The 25,418-nt window shown below is 35.6% G+C and overlaps 2 protein-coding genes across 2 annotated transcripts; both read right to left on the bottom strand.

The window, feature by feature from the left end:
- Positions 1–1,740: 1,740 nt before the first annotated feature.
- kat2b (K(lysine) acetyltransferase 2B) lies at positions 1,741–15,628 on the bottom strand. The gene is made up of 18 exons (XM_051136395.1): positions 13,875–15,628; positions 12,697–12,835; positions 12,270–12,415; positions 10,369–10,455; positions 9,462–9,643; positions 9,152–9,343; positions 8,969–9,066; positions 8,752–8,877; positions 6,553–6,692; positions 6,253–6,461; positions 5,749–5,875; positions 5,547–5,657; positions 4,810–4,953; positions 4,561–4,675; positions 3,157–3,187; positions 3,011–3,074; positions 2,833–2,917; positions 1,741–2,752 (listed from the first exon to the last, which is right to left on the bottom strand). The coding sequence occupies exons 1-18, from the start codon at positions 14,073–14,075 to the stop codon at positions 2,559–2,561; spliced, it is 2,391 nt and encodes a 796-aa protein (XP_050992352.1). The 5' UTR covers positions 14,076–15,628; the 3' UTR covers positions 1,741–2,558.
- A 311-nt stretch (positions 15,629–15,939) lies between these two features.
- Positions 15,940–24,360, bottom strand: rab5aa (RAB5A, member RAS oncogene family, a). Its single transcript, XM_051136396.1, has 6 exons — positions 24,196–24,360; positions 21,188–21,420; positions 20,960–21,111; positions 20,718–20,840; positions 20,539–20,632; positions 15,940–17,820 (listed from the first exon to the last, which is right to left on the bottom strand). The coding sequence occupies exons 2-6, from the start codon at positions 21,351–21,353 to the stop codon at positions 17,705–17,707; spliced, it is 651 nt and encodes a 216-aa protein (XP_050992353.1). The 5' UTR covers positions 21,354–21,420; positions 24,196–24,360; the 3' UTR covers positions 15,940–17,704.
- Positions 24,361–25,418: the final 1,058 nt, after the last annotated feature.

Genomic DNA, 25,418 nt, shown 5'->3' with positions numbered 1-25,418 from the left:
TGAGTACTTTTTACTTAAGTACATGTCTGATACTTCTTTAACTTGAGTAAAAAAAGCGTAGTCAGTACTTCTACTTTTACTAGAGTATTTTTAAACATAAGTATCTGTACTTCTACTTGAGTGAAGGATGTGTGTACTTTTGCCATCTCTGAAGATTACAAACAAACTTCTTTAATGCTGTCATCATTGGGTATTGTTTGTAGAATTTTGATTAAAGTAATAGTAATAGTAATAATAATGTGGAAAAAGTGAAGTGCTGTGAATACTTTACAGTTGTACTGTAAATGAGTTTGTTTCTTCATCTGAACAGGTTTGGAAGATTTTAGCATTACATTGTTGTTCACCAATGGATCCTCTGTAGTGAATGGGTGCTGTCAAAATGAGAGCTGATAAAAACATCACAACAATCTACAAGAGTCCAGTCCATCAATTAATGACAAAAAGCTGCATTTGTAAGAAACAAAGTCCACCACTGCTTCTGGCCAAAACGCCAGATTCATTGGTGAGCAAGTGATGTAATGCTAAATTTCTCCAAATATGTCCTGATGTAAAAACAAACCACTGATGTCACATGGACTATTTTAACAATGTCCTTACTATCTTTCTGGGGCTTGAACCTGGTAGTTGCTGACTATGCAGGGTCAGAAATCTCTTGGATTTCATCAGAAATATCTTAATTTGTTTTTTTGAAGATGAATAAAGATCTTACAAGTTTGAAATGACATGAGGGTGAATAATGAAAGAATTTTCATTTTTTGTTGAACTCTCCCTTTAATATTATTTTGGAATGCTTATGAGCCAATCAGATTAAAGGATCAAAACTAACTGTTGTATAAGTAAAAGATAACATACAATGAGCCATTCGTTAGCACTTAATAAACCCTGACAGGGTGGTCAGGACCCACACGTGAAGCAGACGGCTAATTGACAAATACTTAAATGATGGCAATACTGATTTTAAATTATTTTATTATCAGATCGTGAAGAGACAGAACACGAGCACAGCTATGTAGGAAACAGGTTTCCTGGATGAGCAAATAGGCTTTCTTTACTTGGCTTTATAGTATCATTGAGAGCATTGTGCTACATGGCGAAATGCTAGACTAGACCAGCAAATTTTGCACAATTCCAGGAAATCCAGTTTGAACTCATTTTCAACAAAAACAAAAACAGACATAAGAATTTTCATACCTAAATTGGTCAGCAAACAAAAATGGCATCCAAATAAATCATCAAAAAATATACATAAACGTGTAATAACTCAAAAAAAATGATTGTGATTATTTTTTAACAATTTCTGTATCTAAAAAGTGCAAGAACGAAAAAGAATTGTGCAGTTTGTGCAACATTGCCCTCTACTAAAACAGTCTAACACAAAAGTAGACATTTCTTTCACATTAGTTGCTCTAAAGATTTAATCGTTCTATAAAATATGCTATGTCTTTAAAAGCAAAGGTACAAAGACCTTAAAATAGCTTTATCCCCTGTTCCCCCAAATATAGTACAAAGCCCATCTCTTAAAAGTACAAATGTTTTAGAAAACAACAATAGTGCGAGTCATTGCACATGTCATCTTTACATACAAAAGCAGTACGTTCTTATTAGAAGCACAGCCATAAAGATGAAGCATATTAAGACTGTTTTTTTTTCTTACTGCGCAGGGAATGCTCCTCATTACGCCACGACCGCAAATGTGCAAGTTTCTGATTAGGAATCTTCATATTTTTTTCAATACTAGTATTTATCACCATTTCTTTAGGTTTAATAATAAATAAGTGCTATTTGAGGATACAACATTAGGTAATTAGAGTCATTTTTCTTGGTTGAGTTCTAGGCCACATTCTTTGCTACTATATAAAATATACAGTTTTTCATAAAATCGATCCATATAAACAGATTTTTCACTATTATATACACACACACTAGCAAGAACACATGCACGCCAAATGCATCCAGCCGTACGCACCGTAAAATTGTTCCGCAGTTTTGGCAGAAGGAATTTTTAAGACAAGAAAAAGGCTTTTCACATATGGCGGTCATGCGGATATTCACACCCCAAAGATTGATCTTTAAAGGAACAGGTCACCCAAAAAATAAACATTTCCTGAAAAAATTTAATCACCAGTCCAAGATATAGAAGAGTTTGTTTCTTCATCAGAACATATCTGCATCAGAAATTTAGCATCACTTGCTCACCAATGGATCCTCTGCAGTGAATGGGTGCCGTCAGAGTCCAAACAACGGATGAAACCATCATAATAATCCACAAGTAATCCACGACTCCAGTCGGTCAATTGATGCACAGCTTTAGTGAACATAGTGAATATTGTGATGTTTTGATCAGCTATTTGAACTCTAATTCTGACCGCACCCATTCACTGGTGAACAAGTGATGCAATGTTCATTTTTAGGTGAACTATTCCTTTAAACGTCATCATTTTAGCTAACACTCCTTTTGATGTGAAAACAATGGGGATAAAAAGGAGTTACATCTATATGCTAAATGCTGAGAAGTAGAGGTAGAAAGGGAAACGGACTACTTGCGCCCCCTAGCTGGATTACTTGTCGATGAGGCCCGCCTCTTTGATCTTGGTGTAGAAGAATTTCTCTAGTAGGTTGGCACATTTGTAGTACTCGCTCTCAGGAGGGTTGTACTCTCGGCAGTTAGTGAAGATCCTCTGCATGTCGGCCATAAACAGCTTCCGCGTGGTATAGTACCGACTCTTCAGACGCTCGCTCATCGTCTTCAAGTCTACAACACACAATAGCATTCAGGCATTACATGTTGGAAGTAAGTGTAAAGAACATTTAGTATAAGTGATCTTGGCGTACCCATAGGGAAGCGGATGACTTGGTAATAACCAGGTGCCTCGTTCTTCTTCACAGGCTCCATGAAGGGCCATGCATTCTGGTGTGACTGAGGAGAACAATACATATTCCTCATCAGCTGTTTTATGGTCTTCCATAACTGTAGTTTTTGAAACATGTAAGCACTGTAGTTACACAATACCTTGACCTGCTGTAAGATGTTCTTTAAGGTGCTGTACAACTGGTCTGGATCCTTCAGCTCTTTGCTGTTAAAAAATACACAAATATGTAACAAACTACCTGTTTACATAAGATTTGTTTAGCTGTGTCTCACAAATACACGCTCACCTCTTCCCTAAAGGCTTCCAGCCTGTCTCACCTGTCCAAAAACAAGTAAATTAAAGTTGAATGCATTATATATTATGAAATAAATTACTAAACATAATTGAAGGCCTAGTTCACCCAAAATTCTGTCGTTAATTACTCATCCTCATGTCGTTCCAAACCTGTAAGACCTTCATTCATCTTGGGAACGCAAATTAAGATATTTTGGATGAACTCAGAGAGCTTTCTGCATAAACAGCAACGCAACAACCACGTTCAAGGCCCAGAAAGGTAGTAAGGACATTGATAAAGTAGTCCATGTGACATCAGTGGTAGTTGCATTGCTGTATATGCAGGGTCAGAAAGCTCTCAGATTTCACCAAAATATCTTAATTGTGTTCCAAAGATGAATGAAGGTCGTATGGGTTTGGAATGACATGAGGGTGAGTTTTTAATGACAGAATTGTTATTTTTGAATGAACTAGGCCTTTAATGAAATATTTATATACTACTGTTCACAAGTTTGGGGTCATTAGGATTAATTTAGAATGTTTTCTATATCAATTTCAAATGCTATTCTTTGAATTTCTATTCAGCAAAGCATCCTGAAAACAATTATGTCATTGTTTCCACAAAAATATTAGGCAGCAAAACTGTTTTTAATGTTGAGAATGCAAAGAAGTGTTTATTGAGCACCAAATCAGTTTGAATGTTAGAATAATTTCTGAAGGATCATGTGTCACTGAAGACTGGCGTAATGATGCTGAAAATTACAATAAAAATAATTTACATTTAAAAATGTTAATTATTATTATTATTATTATTTGTATTATTATTAATTAAATTTAGAGTATTACTGTACTATATTTTAATGTTTACTGTATTTTTTTTGATCAAATAAATGCAGCCTTGGTTAGCATAAGAGACTAACAATTTTTATTATTATTATATAAATAATATGATTTGTATAATAAAATGTGACCCTGGAACACAAAACCAGTCTTAAGGGTCGAAATTGGTTGGAAATTGATCTATGGTTTGTTAGGATAGTACAATATTTGCCTATTTAAAAATCTGGAATCTGAGGAAAATCCCCATTAAAATTGTAAAAATGAAGTTCTTAGAAATGCATATTACTAATCAAAAAGTACGTTTTGATGCATTTACGGTAGGAAATTTACAAATTATCTTCATGGAACATGATCTTTACTTAATATCCTAATGACTTTTGGCATAAAAGGAAAATTGATTATTTTGACTCATACAATGTATTGTTGGCTTTTGCTACAAATATACCCATGCTACTTATGGCTGGTTTTGTAGTACAGGGTAACAAATACATAAAATATAGTACTATTATACATAATAACATAATTTATTAGTGTTTAAAAAAATAATCATAATGTCTAAAAATACAGCAAGACATACGGATTCCTGGAATGCTCTCAATGGCAATCTGACGAACTCCCTCCTTGAAACAGGAAAGACCAGGGTAGACTTTCCGAATTTGTGCTTGCTTGCGCTCTATAAGCTTCTTAATGATCTGAGAGAGAGAGAAGGTGAGATAGAGACAGAAAAGCCTTTAGGCAATAACAGAATAATGAATTTTACCATTCTGAGTAACCACTTTGACACACCTCAGATTCCATGCTCACACACACACACACACACACACACCTCTTTCTGTTTCTTAATGATGACAGAGAACTCAGTGTATGGGATGCAGGGGTTCAGTTCACAGCCCATGAGTGTGGCCCCCTCATAGTCTTTAATGTAGCCCACATACTTGGATTTCGGCACTTTAATGTCCTTAGAGAATCCCTGAAGTAAGAGAAACAAAATAAGAACATGGACATATACTTAAAGTGACAGTACCCTCATTATTGTCTTCATGTTGCTTTTTTTTTATCATATCATCATATTCTTACTAAAAATATTACTATGTTAGTATATATATATGTGACCCTGGACCATAAAACCAGTCATAAGGTTACATTTTTGAAAATTTACATTTATACATGACCTGAAACATAGCTGAATAAATAAGCTTTTCATTGATTTCAAAAATTGTTTGAGATACAAATGTGAAAAATGTGGAATCTGAGAGGTGCAAAATAAAAATTTACAAAATGTCTTCATGGAACATGATCTTAACTTACTATCATAATGATTTTTGGCATAAAAAGAATTTTGCCCCATACAATGTATTTGTGGCTACTGCTACAAATATACCCATGCTACTTAAGACTGGTTTTGTGGTCCAGGGTCACATATATACATACATGCATACATACATATACATATACATATACATATATATATATAAACGCTTTTTGCCATTTTTGGAGATGGCAGTATAATTCACCATGCACTTTGCACTTGAGTTTGTGTCATGAAACTAACAGAGCACTGACCTGCTTTTTGAAGTAGCCAATGGCGTATTCATCAGCGTAGGTGAGAAAGTTGAGAATTTCGTGCTTGATGTGATACTCCTTCAAATGATTCATGAGGTGAGTTCCATAACCCTTAAACAGCAACCAAATGAATAAAGACCAAGTCAGCAATGTGCGAGGAAGAAGAATGACAATGCATCACAGTAATTCTAAGACAACACACCTTGACTTGTTCATTAGAGGTGACGGCACAGAACACAATCTCAGTGAAGCCCTGAGTTGGAAACATCCGGAAACAGATTCCCCCAATAACACGGCCATCTTTAATCAAAGAGAGAGTCTTGTGTTTCCTGTGAAAGAGGAAATACACTGACTCATCATAATACTATGCACAATTCACAGGAAGCAATAGATTAGAATTAACTGTGGTGGTTAAGAATTGTGGTAGCTAAACAGTTGCTGGTGGCCACTGACTTCCATGGTTCGGTATTCAGTGGCTATCGGTAACTATTTGGTTACTTCATGTTAAACAGAAGAAACTCATTCAGGTTTGGAACAAGACGAGGGTGAGTAAATGATGACACAAGTTTCATTTTTGGGTGAACAAACTCTTTAAAATGTCAGAAAAGCACTAGTTTTAAAGCTTCAATCCTCCACAGCAGGCTTGTTACTATAATCATCAGACTTTTAAAGAGTACATTAAAATGTTTAATGGTAACAAACATACGGGTCAAAGACAAGGCGTGTGATGTATTCTTTAGGCATGCGGGGCAGCTGGTGTGAGAAGACGTTCTGCAGGCCAACAAGCCACATGAGGATCTTCTTATTGGGCTTTTGGTTGAGGGAGTTTCCAATGACGTGGAACTCGATGACGCCGCGTCTCTCCTCTAATCGAGCTGCTTCGTCACGTGCAGAATGAGCTGAGAGAAGACTGGTCTGAAAGAAATATGGAAATTACATTTTTTGGTTTGATCTCTATGATATGAGATCTATTGGATACAAAACACATTAGACAGATTCTGTTTACCTCTGGTCCCAGCATGGCAGTAGGGTCTGTAATGGTAGACATGACTTCATTAATTAATTCCATAGGAATGTCACCAACCACACGGGGTCGTTTGCTGTCCTCATGAGACAATGGCTCAGAAGGCTTTCGCTTTTCTCCACCTGCGAATGTGCATAGAGACAAATCTTTTAAGATACAACACACAGTATCTGGTCAAGAAACACTCCTAACAGACCCATGAATTTAATTCAAGTGGGTTTAGCAACTTAAACACATCAGGTTCCCAGCTCAATTTCTCAATATTTTTTCTCAAAAAAGATAAACATGTATAGTGGTGAAAGCCAACTTATTAAATGCCACAGATGTGTATTTACAGAGTAATCCATTGTTTTATAGAGGGGGTCAAAATGACGACTTTCACCTGAGATTCAGAGCCAAATTCCAGGGGGGGTAAAAATGACTTCAGAAAGATGGCAGCATCATAATGTTATTTTTACACAGAGATTGTTAGCTCTATTAGTAAAATCTGTTGACTTTAGTAATCTTTTTTACATTATGTGCCGATAGTAATGGGGAAAAAGCACTTTTCAAGTTTTTTTTTTCCTCTAAAGTCTGCATGCCTGTATCTCAAAAATCATTATAGATATTTGAATGCCCTTTTAGATATTGGGTCTTAAAAAACTTGACTTTAAGACCCTGTATGGTTCAGTTCCAGAAATACTGTGATTTCAATATGGCTCCAGGAGTAAATCCTTTTACTCCAAACATTTGAGATTCCCCATATTTCTGACTGAATGACACAGGGCCTTGAAAATAGAAATTCCAAAAGAAAAAGTTATTAAGAACTAGAATATGCACACAAACTTTGTAAAAAGATTATTTATGGCACTCAGACAAGTATGATCAATCCAGTTGTTTTGACACAAGGAAACAAAATGAATTTCTAGTTTCAACATTATTTGTTCTTCAGACATTCCTCTTCGAAAGAAAAGAAGCTTCATCTTTATGCCAACTGACCCACATTTGGTTTTTGACCACTTAAAATGTGTCCAATTTAACAATTTACTCCTTGAGCCATATTGAAATTGCAATATCTCTGGAACTGAACCACACAGGGCCTTAAAAAAGGCATTATGATATCTTTAATACTTCTTGAGTTCGAGGCATTCATAATGTGGAGAAAAAAACTTGCTCTTTCCCTATTTTTGAATGGTCACCATTGGCACATAACCTAAAAACGTTTGCTAAAGTCAACAGATTTTACTAATAAATGCTAATAACTACCAACCTCTGTGTAAAAATAACATTACGATGCTGCCATCTTTCTGAAGTCGTTTTCCCCCTTTTTAATTTGGCTCAGAATCTGAGGTGAAATGTCATTTTGACTCCCCTCCACAAAATAATAAGTAATGGATTACTCTGTAAATATACATCTGTGGCATTTAATATTTTGGCTTTAATCACTATACGTGTTTATCTTTCTTCCAAAAAAAAAAAAATATATTGGCAAAATCAAAAAATTAAGCCAGGGAAGATTCTGAAATTTGGTTGATTTGACACAGAATGACCCAGTAGTTATCTGTAGTGTGTATATATATATATATATATATATATATATATGTGTGTGTGTGTGTGTGTCTATGTATATAGATTGATAGATTGTTGTTTAAATTAATGGATTAAACATTAAAAAATAGATTTTAAAGTAACAAAACAGAATTACAAGATAATCATAATCATATACATATACATAATCCTGAACATACAAATAGTTTTAATTTAAATTCTTAAAAAAAAAAAAAAAAGTAAAATATTTACATATTTAACAGCTATTAGTAAAATAGCTGTTTTTTTTATGTAATTTATTTCTGATGCCAAAGTTAAATTTTCAGCAGCCACATGATGCTACAGAAATTATTCTAATATGCTGGTTTTATTTTTGGAAACTTTGATACATTTTTTAGGATTTTTTGATTAATTGAATGTTCAAATGAACAGCATTTATTTGAAATGGAAATCTTTTATAACGTTACAAAATCTTTACTGTCACTTTTGATCAGTTTAATGCATCCTTGCTGAATGAAAGTATGATTTCTTTAAAAAAAATAAATAAATAACTGACACCCAAAAAGTAGTGTAGATTCATTGGCAAGACTAAATGGCAAAGTTCTAGCATTTCTAATCAGGCACTGAATATAACGTTATAAAATATGTTAATACCTGGAATGGGCTCCAAAGCGGATGCTGTTTTCCGGGCCGGGCTTACGCTGCCTCCTCCAGTCAGCTCCATTGGGGCGGGACTACTGCTGTAGTACAGGGGGCGGGTCACGGGTGGAGCACTGATCACTGTACCAATCAGAGAAGCGAATAGTCTGTTTAAATAGCCATGCAACACATACAACTGAATAAAATTGTGTAAATGAACTCTGCTAATCACCGGTGGGAATCTGTCCACCTGATAATCGAACCATGAAGTCTTCACTCCAGATGGGCGAATTATGACTATAAACCTCTTCCTCAAGCATAGACAAAAACCTGCGCAGAATGCATACATACACATGTACATAAACATAATACCTGTTATTCATGAAGGTTTTTGTCTGTGTGGTTGTGTGCTTACTTTGGGAAATGTGTGAGAATGAGTGTGCGTTTCTCAGGTGGTAGTTTGTCTTTCTCCTGCCGGGCCTGTTCCAGCAGCTGTTTCCTCATTACAGTGAATACAGAGCGCAGGAAAGTGCGGCCGAAAATCTGTGTGGCCTCATACCGAGGGAGACTATCACAAAACTGGGGCACGTTACAATAACACAGCCACCTGCAACATGAACACACAAGAAGACCAGAAAGGGCTTTTTTAATTTACCTTTCCTTTAGTGTCTAACATAGCTTTCTGTGCATGTAAACAACCTGCCAAACTCAAAACTAACAGTCACCTGGTGTAATTGACTTTATAACCAGCCACATCATCATCAGGTGCTCTTTGCCTCCTTTGTGAGGGTGTCTCTAGCTGCCAGTAGTTGATCTGGTTGAGGAACATCTTCGCGAGCTCCACAATAGTTTGCCTCTCCTTTGATGGTAGGTGGCTAAACTTGTACTGCACAAAGTTGTTCACACCCTGCAACAACAACAACACATGAAAAAAATGTATATGTGACACCAACAAAAAAAATGTCAGGAATGTGTGTAGGGTTGTTTGCTATGTTTCTGATTTGTGCATCACGGGCAAAGTACACTGCCTATAAATAAACCAAGGAAACTGACAGTCGTGGTAACCCAGTGAATGTTTTTAAAAATAACCCAAAATTTCCTGTTTATATGCCTGTTTCAGAATCAAATCGCTATATGAGACTCATCTCTATCTGCAGCTTTATACTTCCTGATACTGATATTATGATTGAATGTGATGTGAACAAAAGGTCAAGCAAATATGTGACCCTGGACCACAGGTATATTTGTAGCAATAGCCAAAAATACACTGTATGGGTCAAAATTATCGATTTTTCTTTTTTGTCAAAACTAATTAGGATATTAAGTAAAGATCATGTTCCATGTAGATATTTTGTAAATTTCCTACCGTAAATATATAAAAACTTAATTTTTGACTAGTAATATGCATTGCTAAGAACTTTATTTGGACAACTTTAAAGGCACCCTGAGATTCCCGATTTTCAAATAGTTGTATTTCTCCCAAATATTGTCCTATCCTAATAACATATTGTCACATACTGTTACCAAACATTCCAGACTGAAGGGTTTAATAAAACTAGAAGAATCAAGATATTGACAAAATTCATACTTCATTATCTATGGTGATTACAACGTTACAATTCAAGCAGCTACCTGTTCAATGCTTGGTTTTTCAAAAGGTGGGCTTTCCAGAGCTTCTACCACCGGCCTTCCCATCTGCAGGATGCATTTCCGTAGCAACTAAGACATTTTCAACACATATAAGTAGGTAAGACTGACAAATAATAGCACATATAATGAACACAGCAGAATACAAACAGTGTTGGGGAGAAACTACATGTAAGGGAATTGCATAAATAAATTACAAAATAAATGTAACTGTAATCTGTTGTAGTTACTGAGAAAAAATGTGTAATTAAATTAGTTACAAAATCAAAACACTGATTACAAACACACACATACAGATTTGATTGATTTCTTTCCCCAATTGCATTGACTGCTCTAAAATATGAGACACCAATGTTTCAGTACTAGTTTAGGACACAGAATAGGACACAAGCTTATTCGATAATTGTTTAATTCCCTATCTGGATTCAAGTATATGCTTTATTTTTTTAAGATTAACAGTTTTTCATGATAAGGCATTGTTAGATGCCAGTGTTTCCTGTCATTGATATGCAAAGATTTCATTTCAAAAACAGTATCATAGCTATTAAACTATATCTTGTCATGGCATTCATTAGAAACGTAGAAAATCAAAAAGTAATTAAATGCAATAAGTTACATTACTTTAATTAAGTCATTGAAATAGTTACACTACTTCTTAGATTTTAAATTTACATTTCAAAATTATATTTTAAAAATATTACATTTTAAAAGTAATCTTTCCAACACTATATATAAATATATATTAATACACACTACCTTTTTTTTAAAGAAATTAATTATTTTATTCAGCAACTTAAGTGTGCATTAAATTGATCAAAAGTGACAGTAAGGACTAAAATTCAAATAAGTGTTGTTCTTGTGAACTTTCTATTCATCTGACAAAATATATCACGATTAACAGAAAAATAACCAGCACAATTGTTTTCTACATAATAATAAGAAAAAACTATTTCTTCAGCACCAAATCAACATGAAATCTGAAGGATTGTGTTTCACTGAAGACTTAATTATTGGCTTCTGAAAATCCAGCTTTGCCATCACAGGAATAAAATATATTTTTAAAATAGAAAACACTTATTTAAAATTGTAATAATATTTCACAATATTAATCTCTTTACTGTATTTTTGATCAAATAAATACAACATTGCTGAGCATAAGTGACATATTTCAAAAACATTACAAATCTTACTGACCACAGATTTTTGGGAATTAAATTAATTGTAAACATAAAATAATTGTAAACAATTGTAAACATAGTTGTCACTATTTCATTCAGTGTTCTATATTTTTAATATTCCAAAACAAGGAATCACATAAGGTAGTGGGGGTGGGCAATATACCAGTAGAAATGGTCAACAGGTAGAGATTTTGGACTTTTGTCACTCTTGTTGTGCTACAAGCTGCTGAAAAGCAATCAGCAGAGAAAGAGAACTAATTTCGCTGCGCACGCTGTCTGAGAAAGTTTTCTGAGCACTGTCAGAGAAGCACACGCATGTGAAGACAGGAATATTGAACTGAGTTGTTTTTGCTGCTTTATAGGCTTTGAAGCGTTAAATACATTCACTCGTATGTGTCAAAATGCTTGGCTCAAAGTATCCTTGTAAAATCTAGGTCTTAAGTAAAAGCAAACAGCTGTGAAAGAAAACACATGTGTAACAGTATATTGAATCCAGGCAGCTTTTAAAGTGACAGCAGTCTAATATTCCTGCTGTCTATCATTCATGTTAATCAAACAACAAAAGAGAGAAAATCTCTTACTGCTCATGTGTTTTTATGCATCTGATTACATTTTTGGTTATATTAGTTTTCTGGCAAGATTTTGGTCATATCGCCCAACCCTACATAAGCGCCACTTCACAATGTGCAACAGCCCACAAGAACTCACTTTGAAGAGAGAGAAGTAGACTTGTTTAGTGTCAGGATCCTCTTCTTTATGGACACATGTGTACAAGTACTCCACATCCAGTACAATTCCAAGCAGTCTGTTCATCTCCTCCTCCGAAACATTCTCCAGGTGTGTTACATGGTCACCTGGCCAAGAACACAAAAGAATAAAATTGTGACTTCATAAGAAGCCTTGCCATTGACACAGCTGAATCATAAACAGTACAATATAAAACATACTTGAAGCTTACTTAATTATGTAGCTGGTGTCAATTGTTTGTGTGAAAACATTATCGCTTCACAACCCTGACTCACTGCAGGATCTTATAAGATTTATATACATCTAACACCAAACATCAATTTCTCTATGGATGACAAGAATTGGATTTTATCGTCTGGAACTCTATTATTACACAATCAGTCATTACCGAGGGCATGGCTGCAGCTTCTGCACGGCTCCATTAAGTTAACAGCAATTGGCTGCTCGGCTCTGGGTGGGGTTGGAGGGGGCGGAGTTGGTGGTGGGTTTTGACTCTTCCAGCCATTACACTTACAAGCTCCTTCAGCCTGTGTGAAGAAGATAACAGATCAGTCACAAAATAAGACACTAAAATAACTACAGTAGGAATATGTCCATACTTACGCAATAAACATGTTGAAGCACTGCACAGAAACCAATAGAATCTTGTTTACAATATGTAATTATATAAGTCCTATCTATGTTTAACGTATGTTTTCAATGCTGATGGACTTGTTTCTATAGAGGGCCCAATGACTCACAATTAAATCACTAAATATATGTTGAAACATGCCTAAACACACTGGAGTTTGAAAGTGACACCCACTATTATTGCAACTGTAACCTTGCAAAAGAAAGCTTGTGCCTAAATGAAAAAAATCAATCCAAATATAATAAAAATGAGCGTAAACATAATGCTAAAATTAAATGCAATTTACTTATTTTTTGTCCTTTAAAAAGCAGATTTTTTTTATTATTTTAACATTTGAGTAATCTGGCCCTCCATATGTTTCGTGCGTGCCTGTTCTGACAACAATGAGCGGACAACGCCCCCCAGCAACAGACCCCGCCCCCGGTAACAGACCACGCCCCTTCAGCAGCTGTCATCCTGTCAAAACAAAGACGCCGCTCTCTCTCCTCTTGAGTAATCAACTTCAGATTGCGTCCCCCGTTCTGGCACAACTCTTGCACCAAAACACCATGAAACTTTAGTCTGACTTGACAAAATACCATATAAAAACCTGCATTCATTGTTAAAAGAGAAACAAACTGACAACCCGCCAAGAGTGCCCGATGTTCACGTCATATTGCCCACTATGGGCAAACGCAGCGGTATTATCTCTGCAGATCACGGAAATGATATGTTCATTGATATATTTTTGTTCTGCATGCATTTAAAGCGCGCAAAAAGGCGCATTCGCAATTTAAAAGAATGGAAGACAAAGCAATGGCTTTTTGTGCTGTGCTTGCAAATTCAAGAGTGGGTAAAGTAAGGTAACAGCTAGTTTCAGCTACCAGACGAACGTATAAAAGCGAGGCTTCCTTTGCACTGCAGACGTAAACAATGTTTTGACATCTCTAACGTACCTTGCACGAGGAATATACGCCGAGTTTCTCCAGTTTCTTCGGACGCGGGGAGGAGCGGAGCTGCGCCTTCTTGACGGCGATACGTGCAGAACCGACAGCAGCGCCTGAACACTCGGTTCCACCGACTCCTGGCGCAGCCGGAGCCGAGCCCGCCGCGCCTACCGCCGGGGAGCCCTGAGGAATCCCCGTGCTCTCCGACATCGAGCCTGCTTCCGCGCTCCGACTCGAATCCTCGAAGTCCGCCCGCTGTATTCGCTCTCTCTACCCCTCAACAGCGGGATCAGACATGGCGTTCATCCCTGCTTTTTTATTTTGACATTGTAAATCCGCCTTGTCTCCGCTAGGGGAGGTACAAAATGAATATCCCGTTATGATTCGGAGAGGGATACAAATGTGTCAGGTTACTCAACGAACCTTTCAAGGTCAAATACATTAAAGCGTTACACATGATTTATAGACACATTATTGCTTCTAAAACGACCAGCTGGAAAACTAAAAATTGGTCTACCATCCTGACCGAGCTGGTTTAACTGGTCTGGAAGCCAGCCACTCATTCTGACCAGCTAAAAAGTACCCAAAACTTCTTTGAAATCAGCCTGGCCAGGCCAAGAAGCCAGCGTAGGCTGGTTTAAAGTATTTTTTTGTCAGTAAAGATCTGGATGTGAAGCCACTTGCACAAATAGCATGCTTTTGATACAATCAGGGCCTACAGTCCTAATGTCACCTCTTTATTAAACATATTTTAGACCTGCAAACACCTCCAAAAGTTATTTTAAAAAGGGTTTAAATAATGTTAAAGGCAATAAGAAAATGAACTTAAGGTTAAAAAGCAGTTGCATGCTTACCCCTAAAACCAAAACTATTAAAAACCTGAAAATAAAATACAAACATTAGAGGAAAATCTAATGAAAAATAGAAATGTTGCTTTTGCAACTAACTGAAATAGGTTTTAGTGAAAGTACTAAAATTACTTAAATTAAATGACACTATGTATGATTATTAAAAAAAAACAATAAAATGGCAAAAGCTCATAAATTTCTAAAACTTAAACTAAAATTTAAAATAAAGTGAAAATACAAAAAAAAAAAAAGTAATTTGACTGCGGACCAGTCAAAAGTTTTTGAACAGTAAGATTTTTAATGTTTTTTTAAATAAGTCTCTTCCGCTCAGCAGGCCTGCATCCAAAGTAAGAAAAAAAAAAAACAATAAAATTTTGAAATATTTTTACTATTAAAAATAACTGCTTTCTATTTGAATATATTTAAAATGTAATTTATTCTTGTGATCAAAGCTAAATTTTCAGCACCATGTCACATGATCCTTCAGAAATCATTCTAATATGCTGATTTGCTGCTCAAAAAACATTTCTTCTTCTTATTATTATCAATACATTTAATTTAAAACAGTTGAGCACATTTTTCAGGATTCAAAGACAAACAGAAAGATCCAAAGATCAGCATTTATCTGAACTGAAAAGCATTTGTAACAATAAAAATGATAGAAATTAATACTTTTATCTAGCAAGGATGCTTTAAACTGATCAAAAGTGATGATGAAGACATTTATGTTACAAAATATTTATATTTCAGATAAGTGCCGTTCTTCTGAAAATTCTATTCATCAAAGAAACCTAAAAAAAATTCTACTCAACTGTTTTCAACGTAATAATAATAATAATAAAATTTTTTGAGCAGCAAATCAGAATATTAGAATGATTTCTGAAGGATCATGTGACTGGAGTAATGATGCTAAAAAATTTAGCTTTGAATTTACAGGGATAAATTACTTTTTAAAATATATTCAAATAGAAAGCAGTTATTTTAAATAGTAATATTTCAAAATTTTACATTCACGCAGGCTTGGTGAGCTGAAGAGACTTCTTTAAAAAAACATTACAAAATCTTACTGTTCAAAAACTTTTGACTCGTAGTGTAAAACAACAATAATGGCAATTAAATACTGATCACCTGTCAAAAAACAGGTAATCATAAATCAGACAGGACTTACTATAAGGAAATAGGAAAACACTTTGTAAAATGAAGCTTATCTGCAATCAGTCACAGAATAAAATCAGCAATCAGTTCTTTATGAGCAAACAAATAAGTGTTGTGACTCAAGGTACAATTTACTTATTATGGGTCATTATCACAAACAAATGCTATTACACAAGAATTCGCACTGTGATGGGAATTCCACTCAGTGATAAGACTAGAAGTTAATTTGGCCCTCTGAACACACAATATTATCAATACCATTTATAAGAAATTTATTTGATACATTAACAGCAATATTTAGGTAACTGCAGTTTTAGTCTCAAAGGGGGAATCGCTAAAAAAAACAAACAAAAAAAAAAAAAAAGACAAAATTGAATGTAGCAGCGAATTTATGTGGTACCAGTATCCTGAAAGGTAGAAGTTTGAGAGAATGTTAAAAGTGTATGTGTCGTCCGATACTGGGAAGAGAAGCAGAGGAAGAACTACCGTAATCGGTCGATGTGGACACTGTTTAGTGACAAAAGCATTTGTTTTTGCTTTCTCATGAAAATTACAAAACAGACCACTAAAGAAAAGCTTTTTTTTTTTTTGTTAATAACACTACATACATTTTTATAAGACCACCATTGATTATAATTTAACCATTTGTGAAAAAGAAACATAACTCCAAACCCCTATTAAAGCAATTCTTGGTTACTGTACAATTGTTTTTTTTTTTAATGATTATCTAACTCCCTATCAAGCATTAGTCCTGCAACAGTAAATGGAAAAGACGAATACATTGCAACACCCTATTTACAGAAAATTATTTATATATATTTATATCACTCTGGCTGTACTTGCAAGAGATAATATCATGACCAAAAATTAGTGCAAGGCATGGAGTAAGAAACACCTGGGTGAGTTAGAACCAGAAGAGTGTGAGCGTGACTGGTGCATGTTTTTTTGTGAAGGGGAAGTTACTTATCCCGTATGCAGACTTTTTTTTTTTGTTGTTTTTGTTTTTTAGTTTAGGCCTTTTATGCTGAATGAAAGCGCAGCCACATATTCACTCAGTTATAGGACGGTGCCAATAATGCTGACAAAAAAAGTGAAGGCTTGCTAACTGGCGAGAGAATAACAAGGGGGCGGGATCTTGGATAAGTGTGTGTGGTTAAGAAGGAGGTGGGCTTTTTGTTGGCGGTGTAGCCTCAGGAAGTGGGCAGTCTGCCACTGAACAGAGCCGCTGGGACATCCAGAATCAAAGCGAGAGGGAAAGAGACGGGGTGGAGCAAAAGGGCCAGGGTAATTTGTCACGTCCTCTCTCACTATGTGTGCCGTTGGATAAGGTTAAAACTTTGATTTACCTTTTTCAGGCTTTGTAGTGATACATGCATCCATCATTCAGAGAAGTACATTTCTATAAAACTAAATCATAAAAAAAAGATTTGAGAAAAGAAGAGCAACTGTAGAGTTCTGAAATATGACAGGGCAGGTGAACCCTTGCAGAGGCCCCACCCCTTTCATCCTGGTCAGGCAAATGGCATTCAGAGAATTTTTTTTTTTTTTTTTTTTTTTTTTTGATGGATATCTGTGACGGCATATATTACAGTTTGGAGACAAGGCATGACCTTAAGCATGAATACAGTAAGAGGCCTGGGTCTTTACAGAAAAACAACAAAACAAAAACACCGCAGATACATGGGCGGGGCAGAGCTTTTGTTACAGCGTAAGAGAGTTGTGGAAAATGGGGAAAGCGGAGGCATTTCATTAGTTAGTCAAAAACCAAGTTGGAGGGCGGGACCTTGCGTTAGTTGTTGCGGTAACAGAGTTTGGTGAGGGGGGGTTTGTTTTGCATTAGTTGCTGCAGCAGGGGGCCTTAGTGGGTTGGGCTGTCTCTGTAAGGTCCACGCCCCTACTCCGCCCGCTGTTGGCTCCGGCAGCTTGGGGCTCGTTCTTAGGCAACCTTTTCGCTGAAGAGAGACAAGAAACAAGAAATTAACACTGGAACACTTCATAATGTTTTTTAAAGAAGATTCTTATGCTCTCAAAGGCTGGTTTTAGTTTAAAGGAGTCATGTACTGAGAAACCAAAATTGCCTTGATCTTTTGACATACAAGGTCACTGTACTATTTCAGAACCCAAAGCTTTCTTGTTAGTCTAAAAACAGCTTATTGAAAGAGGATGCTGTGCCGACTATCTTCCGAATGCATCGCGATTCTCTTTGGAATCGATTCTGAGCTTACATTTTAACAGCAGAATCACCATGTGTTCGGAAAACCTCAGAATCGATGCTGAATCATTTCTCGATTCGTGTTACAACGATTTATTGTCCCATCCCTAACATGTATTGAGTTATTTATGCATCTTTGACCTAAATCACAACAGCGTCCATCTGTGAAGAATGTAGGTTGTCAAACATTAGCCAATCATAGCAGTGGGCGTTTACTTTCGAGTCTGCAATCCACCATCCCTAATCAAGCAGAGCGTTCTGATGAGGGGGGTTAAAAATGGGACAGAAAACAGCTTATTCTAAATTATGATGTTTTTTTGATGTACAAATCTTGATAACATTATGAGTGGACCTCAGAGAACAGTACAAAATAAAAAACAAAGGCAGTTCATGACCCCTTTAAAAAAAAAAAAACATTAATATTATAACAGTTTAAAAAAATCATTCCATTTTAATATATTTTGACATATTTTATAATAATATGTGATGCAAAGTTGAATTTTCAGTCTGCATTACTCTTATCTTTGATGTCACATGATCCTTCAGAAATCATTCTAACAAAATGATTTGGTGCTCAAGAAACATTTCTCATTATCATCAAAGTTGCAAACAGTTGCTGCTTAATATTTTGTGAAAACGGTAAACCTTTATTTTGTTTTTGTTTTTCAGGATTCTTTGATTAACAGAAAGTTCAAAAGAATAGTTTTTAATGGAAATATTTTGCAACATTATAATAATTTGTCATTTTTTATCTATTTAATGCATCCTTTTCTAAATAAAAGTACTCATTTTAAAAAAAAAATATTACTGTGATAGAGATGTGCCTGAAGAATAAATCTGTATTCAGAAAGGCACAGAAAAATAATAACTTGTTCTACGGAGCCACTAAAGGAGATTGGTTAGCTGCTTGCTAGTGGCAGCATGTTGTATTACAGTACATAAAATTTCCCTTACCACATAAACAGAGTAAAGCCAAAAAGCATACTTCGCTAGCACATGTGTACACTCAAACGCATATCCTTTCAAAGTATACTCCATTTGATCTTGTGTGTGAACGCAGGCGGTCGACACATGCGCTCTAGAAAGCTTCATCCATGTCGTGAGTTATGACCAAAAAAAAAACAGTATTTAAATTTTTTGGTGTTTTTAATTTTTCTTCGACAGGACAGTGGAGATATGACAGGAAGTGAGTGAAAGAGAGAGAGACGGGGTTGGGACCAGGAAAGGTCCACGAGGCGGGATTCGATCTCGGGACACCTGAGGTGCAACTGCACCATATGTCGGGACATTTCCTACAAGGCTATCGGCGGCAACGATAATAAATATTTTTGACCTTTTTTAAACCAAAGCCGAGTAGTCATGTCCTCTCGCTGACAAGTGCTTGTCAATGTGCATGTCTGTTGCAGTCTCCACTATTTTGTTGCTGTTGTTCCGTCTCTGAAACAACGGCCTGGGACAGTGTTGCCACCTTGTGAAACAACGGATTACTGCAAAATAATGTCCATGCGCACATGCAACGTGCGCATACAAAGTATGCACGTTTGCAAAAATCATGTGGTGCACGTAGAGTACGCGCATATTATTCTAAAGATGACATTCGCATCACACGTCCTGTGCGCTGTTCCTTGCATACACGTAAAGGTGCAAGTATACTTCGGGCTGATAGAACAATGATGAATGATTTGCACATCCTGAGCACCACTGACAATCATCTTGTAAAATGTGAGGCAAGTACTGCCGCTCCGGTAACGTGTGATTGCGAATCTCGAAAGTGAAAGTAAAAAGCGAGCACACATTCAAAAGTGATTTCAATGCCCCACACATTATATACAGTATAATTACCCAACTGTATAATTGTGAGAGAAAGCATTGAAATATATTTTTTTCCAATATTCCCATCTTGTAATTATTCCCTTTAGGGGTTCCATAGTACAAGTCATTTCCTTTCTGAACACGGTATTCAGATTTGGGCACATCCCTAATAAATATTATAAACATTAAAAACAAATTTCCATTAAAATATTTCATGTTAACAGGTTACAATAAGGTTTCATTAGATAACATTAGTCAACTGCTTTAGTTACCATGATCTAAGAATTAACAATATTTCTACAGGATTTATTAGTTTCAGAATTTACTAATGCATTATTAAAATCAAAAGTTGTGTTCGTTAACATAGTTAACACACTTTGAACTAACATGAACTAACAATGAGCAACTATTAACATAGTTTGTTCATGTTTATTAATACTTTAACTAATGTTAACAAATGACACCTTATTGCAAAGCGTTACCCATTTAATTTGATTAAAACCAAGTATTATTAATAATCATTTCCCAAATAATAATCTATTAATTAATAAAACACCTCAGCACCAAAGCATCACAAAAAATATGTGCATTTACAAAATCTTATAAATATATTAAAACATCACTGTACTATAAGGTAAACCCTTACCAATGGCCATGAAGATCTCATTGACATTCATGGAAGTCTTTGCTGATGTCTCCATGAACAGCAAATTGTTGTCTTCTGCATAAGACTGAGCATCCTGTAAATAAAACGGCTCAGGTGAGGGAGACAGCAATGGTCAGATATAAAAGCTCTCTCTGTTCTTATTGTGAAGTCATGTATACCTGGAAGTCCACAGCTCTCTTGTTGGCAAGGTCAGCCTTGTTCCCAGACAGTGCGATGACAATGTTTGGACTGGCCTGCCTCTGAAGCTCCTTAACCCAGTTCTTTGCTCTTGCAAACGACTCCTTCAAGGTGAAGAAAGCGAAAGGCACGATAACGGAAGCAGAACAGAGAAATGTGACAGTAGGACAAAGTGAGTCACTGTATAAAACACAGATACTCAAAACAAAACATATCTACTCACCTCATTGGTGATGTCATAAACTACAATGGCAGCCTGGGCACCTCTATAGTACATGGGGGCCAAACTGTGGTAGCGCTCCTGTCCGGCTGTGTCCCAAATCTCAAACTTTACCGTTGTGTCATCCAAGCACACCGTCTGTGTAAGGAAGGCCGCTAGAAGCAAAAAAGAAAGGTCGTTGAGAACATGTGCAAACAGGTACACGTAAATTTAAATACAAAAAAACCCTACCTCCTATTGTGCTCTCCTGAAACTCGTGAAACTGCCCCTTGACGAAGCGCAGTACGAGGCTGGACTTTCCCACAGCCGACTCTCCTAGCAAGACCAGTTTAAACTGGCAGATCTTATTGCCCGCGTTGGACCCGTTGGGGCGTGTTGCTCCTCCCCTATTGGCCATGACAGTCGTCAATCACCCCGTCTCCTTTAAGCGGTCACACACACACTGAGAGCTGTCCCAGTACTGGCTGCACAGGACAACATGTAACCAAAAAAGAGAAATGAAAAAGAGCACTTTCATGTTGACTATAGACAAAGATCTTTTCTTTCTTCTCTTTTTTTTCTCTATTCAGAGCTCTCGTACAGGGAATCACTCATCTTGGCTATAGTGATAGCGGCAAGTAACTCAAATGCTATTTTTGGTTTTGAGACATGCACATTTTTAGACTAAAACCAATGGATTATACAAAAATAATTGGATTTACACATCTCGGCCATTTTTTTCTTCCTTATAGCTGAATATATGACATTAAGCTGCCAATTACACAGTTTTGTTACATGATAAAATTACTTTGCCATTACTGGGTAAGGACTAATTTTTTATTTATTTATATTTTTATTTGTTTTTATTACTATATTTATTTTTACTTTTATATAATTTTTATTTTATTTTTTATTTTAATTATTTATTTTTATTGCCATGTCAGCAGCAAGGCTATCGTCAAGGAAAAAACTGAATAAATAACAAAATCATACAATTATTAAAAGATATTTAAGGTTAATACTAGGCAACATAATCTAAAAAACATTCAGGTGAGACTTTTTTTAAATAAACAGTTATAAAACCACATCTCTGAATAAAACTGTTTCCTATTTAGGTTAGAAACAATACAGTCCAATAAAAATGTTTGGTAAGAATGATTAAAAAAAAAAAAAAAATCAGTCTAATAATTCAGACTATAAAATCATCTGATGAATTCAATTAAAAAAGGACTAATATGATTAAAATTCTTCAGTAATAAAGTAAAAACATGAAGAGTTCATTTGCAAAAACAGATTATTTTGGTTTTAACAATTTTCAAAACTTTTCTCATTGTGCATTCCAATTAATCTCAATCAAACGGCAGTTGGGTTATTTTGATTAATACAATATAACAAATAAATACAGCTAGCGAAATAAAAACATGATAACAGTTATTTGTGTTTTTGCAAATAAACTCTTCATATGTGTTTTATTATGAGTTTTAGGAGCTAATTCAAAATAAAATAATTATTTATTAAGACGATGAACAACATTTTCACCATTTTTCACAAAAATATTAAGCAGCACAACTGTTTTCAACATTCATAATAAGAAGAAATGAGAACTAATTTCTAGAGCTCTGAAGCAACATATTAAAATGCTTTTCTGAAATATCATGCGACACTGAAGACTAGAGTAATGATGACTGACAAAAATTCAGCATTGCAATTACAGAAATGAATTACATTTAATAATATATTCAAATAAATTATATAATATATTTAATAAAAGTCTTCAGTGACAGTGGAAATTCCAAATATTGCTACAGACTAACCATGCATCAAAAACGGGAAAATCAATAGTTTTGTTAAACATAATTTAACATTGCTGAAAATCCTTGCAGAAATAAATGTCTGTAGCCATGGTAACCCGTTCTAGCACAGAATGTCCTGAGTTAGCAGTCAAAACAAGCATGCTCGCTTAGCCCGACGCAACAATTCAACAGCTGGGGAAACATGTCACTTCACAATTAAGTACCTCAGCCTTCAGAATGACTACACATACCTGGGATACAATACCAGAGATATAGACCTCAACTCGGATGATGGCAATAAAACCCAAGGAATCTGATAGACATTTACTGTGGTGGTGACCTCAAGGCTTGAAACAGCAGGAAAAAACATTTTCCATGTCAAAACTGCACAGTTACTGCTGTTGTGAAATAGGAGAACATAAAAACAGACCCCTGATGCTCCTGTGGCTGCTGCGGCGTTGCATCATCATAAACTGATCTTTCTCTAAAAGAAACCAAGACCTGCTTTGACACTTGCATCAGATCAACAACAGGATCTCTATCTGCATAATCAGGACATGAACCGACTCCTTAAGAAGCAAGCCTGGTATGTCTGGTTTATGGCACAAGCCATGCCAAATCTGCTGTGTGTTCATCTATCTGGTATGTACAGCAGCTGACATTAAAAACCACATTTGTCTTTTCACACATTGGCGAGGCTTGCATAGAAAATTACAAAAGCGAAACAAAAAAGCACAGCTTATGAAACAAGCCATGACATTGCAAAAGTCTCATCACCTGTGAGAGGTTTTACTCAAGTGCTGCTGGTCAGATTGAGGTCTCATTTTGATGACAGGCCTAACAAAACAAACGTGTGATTTTTGTTGAAGGTTGACACACAGTCATCCTGTGCATGAATCATACGCCCAAAATAACCCTGTATTATCAACACCACAGCACTTCATAACCATAAAGACGAGCAAGTCGACATTGGTTGGACTTAAGTACACCTTACTTTAACAATTCCTCTATTTTCAACCCACCCCTGAGCCTCAAGCCAAGGAACAAGCTGTCTTGTTTCTCGCAAAGACAGCCCACATCAGATCAAATGCCAAGTCTGTTAAACCACAGTGATCGGCTATATACCTCTGGGAATCAGATAATAACGATAATATAGTAAGCTGATAAGCTGCAGATAACTTTAACTCCAGCATTCCCACCCTATTTGCACCCAAACTGCATTCCGACATAAGCCTCAGCTAAGCATACCACTATAAACATATATTCACGCTTCTCAGGAACAACAACATGTATAATGTATGTATTAGGCTGAAGAGATCTGGTTTGATGACTTGTGTGGGCTGAATAAGAACAAGGGGCCTGTAACATTTTTGACGAAATCTAGCTAGCTAAAGTGGCTAACTAGCTTGAGGGATACGCCAAAGCTGAAAACGGCACATACAACGGAGGTATTCGGTGTTTTTTTACCTGAATGTCAGCCGACAGGTTGCGTGAACTGATTTCCGACGACGGGGTGCTCAAATTTTTGAGAGGTTTTCCTTATTATTGGGGTCGGTTACTGGGAATTTTACCAACCCCGATCAAGTCTCCTCCTTTCTTTTCTCTCTCGCAACTTCCCCTTTAGAACCAAAACACAAACAAGCGTTTCCGCCCCTCATGCCACGTCAGATGAAACTTCCGCCCTGCAATGACGTGCTTCCTCGGCGTAAAACGTCCTCCTCGGTGGATCTTTAAAAAGTGAATTAAACACTTCTAACATGTATTCGTCTTATAAAGAGTAAAAACCCTAAGATTCCTGGAATATTACAGAGAAGTATTTAAAGAAGATCCACGCATTTGGATGCTTTCCTTGTGTTTGATTGTTTGAATCTCATTGTAATGTGTCTGTAACGTCATTCACAATCTGTTAAGAGGTTTTTATTAATTTATTTATTTTACTTGTTCTTTTTGTAGCAATTTTTAATTTATTATAAATGTGTACACTGCCAGTCAAAAGATTTTAATGTTTTTTAAAGAAGCCTCTTCTGTCTACCAAGCCTGCATTTATTTGATCCAAAATACAGCAAAAACAGTAAAACTGTGAAATATTTTTTCTATTTGAATATATTTTAAAATGTAATTTGTTCCCATGCTTTCAAAGCTGAATTTTTAACATCATTACTCCAGTCACATGATCCTTCAGAAATCATTCTAATATTATGATTTGCTGCTAAATTATTATTATGTTGAAAACAGCATAACAGCATGAGTAGAATTTTCTCAGGTTTCTTTGATGAATAGAAGTTCAGAATAACAGCATTTATCTGAAATAGAAATATTTTGTAACATTATAAATGTCTTTATTATCACTTTTGATCCATTTAAAGCATCCTTGCTAAATAAAAATATTTTTATATATTTTATATATTTTATATTTTTATAAAAAAAATTATACTGACTTCATGCTTTTGAACGGTATAATGTTACAAACCGTTTTTATTTCAGATAAATGCTGATCTTCGGATCTTTTTATTCATCAAAGAATCCTGAAAAAGAATTACTTAGCTGTTTTAAATATTGATAATAATAATAATAAAAAATGTTTCTTGAACAGCAAATCAGCATATTAGAGTGATTTCTGAAGGATCATGTGACACTAAAGACTGGAGTAATGATGCTGAAAATTTAGCTCTGATCACAGCAATTAATTA

Source organism: Labeo rohita, chromosome 19 (genome assembly GCF_022985175.1).
Source record: "Labeo rohita strain BAU-BD-2019 chromosome 19, IGBB_LRoh.1.0, whole genome shotgun sequence".
In the NCBI taxonomy this organism is placed as follows: Eukaryota; Metazoa; Chordata; class Actinopteri; order Cypriniformes; family Cyprinidae; genus Labeo; species Labeo rohita.
Note: the sequence above shows the minus strand (reverse complement) of the source record. Positions and strands in the feature narration are given on the sequence as shown.

Coding starts and splice junctions, on each gene's coding strand:
- rab5aa (XM_051136396.1), bottom strand. CDS start 21,353: ATGGCCAATAGGGGAGGAGCAACACGCCCCAACGGGTCCAACGCGGGC. Junction 20,633..20,717: donor AGAGAGCTGTGGACTTCCAG/GTATACATGACT, acceptor TTTTATTTACAG/GATGCTCAGTCTTATGCAGA. Junction 17,821..20,538: donor TGAGATCTTCATGGCCATTG/GTAAGGGTTTAC, acceptor GTCTCTCTTCAG/CGAAAAGGTTGCCTAAGAAC.
- kat2b (XM_051136395.1), bottom strand. CDS start 14,075: ATGTCGGAGAGCACGGGGATTCCTCAGGGCTCCCCGGCGGTAGGCGCG. Junction 9,644..10,368: donor AAAAACCAAGCATTGAACAG/GTAGCTGCTTGA, acceptor TTGTTGTTGCAG/GGTGTGAACAACTTTGTGCA. Junction 2,918..3,010: donor ACATCTTACAGCAGGTCAAG/GTATTGTGTAAC, acceptor TGTTCTCCTCAG/TCACACCAGAATGCATGGCC.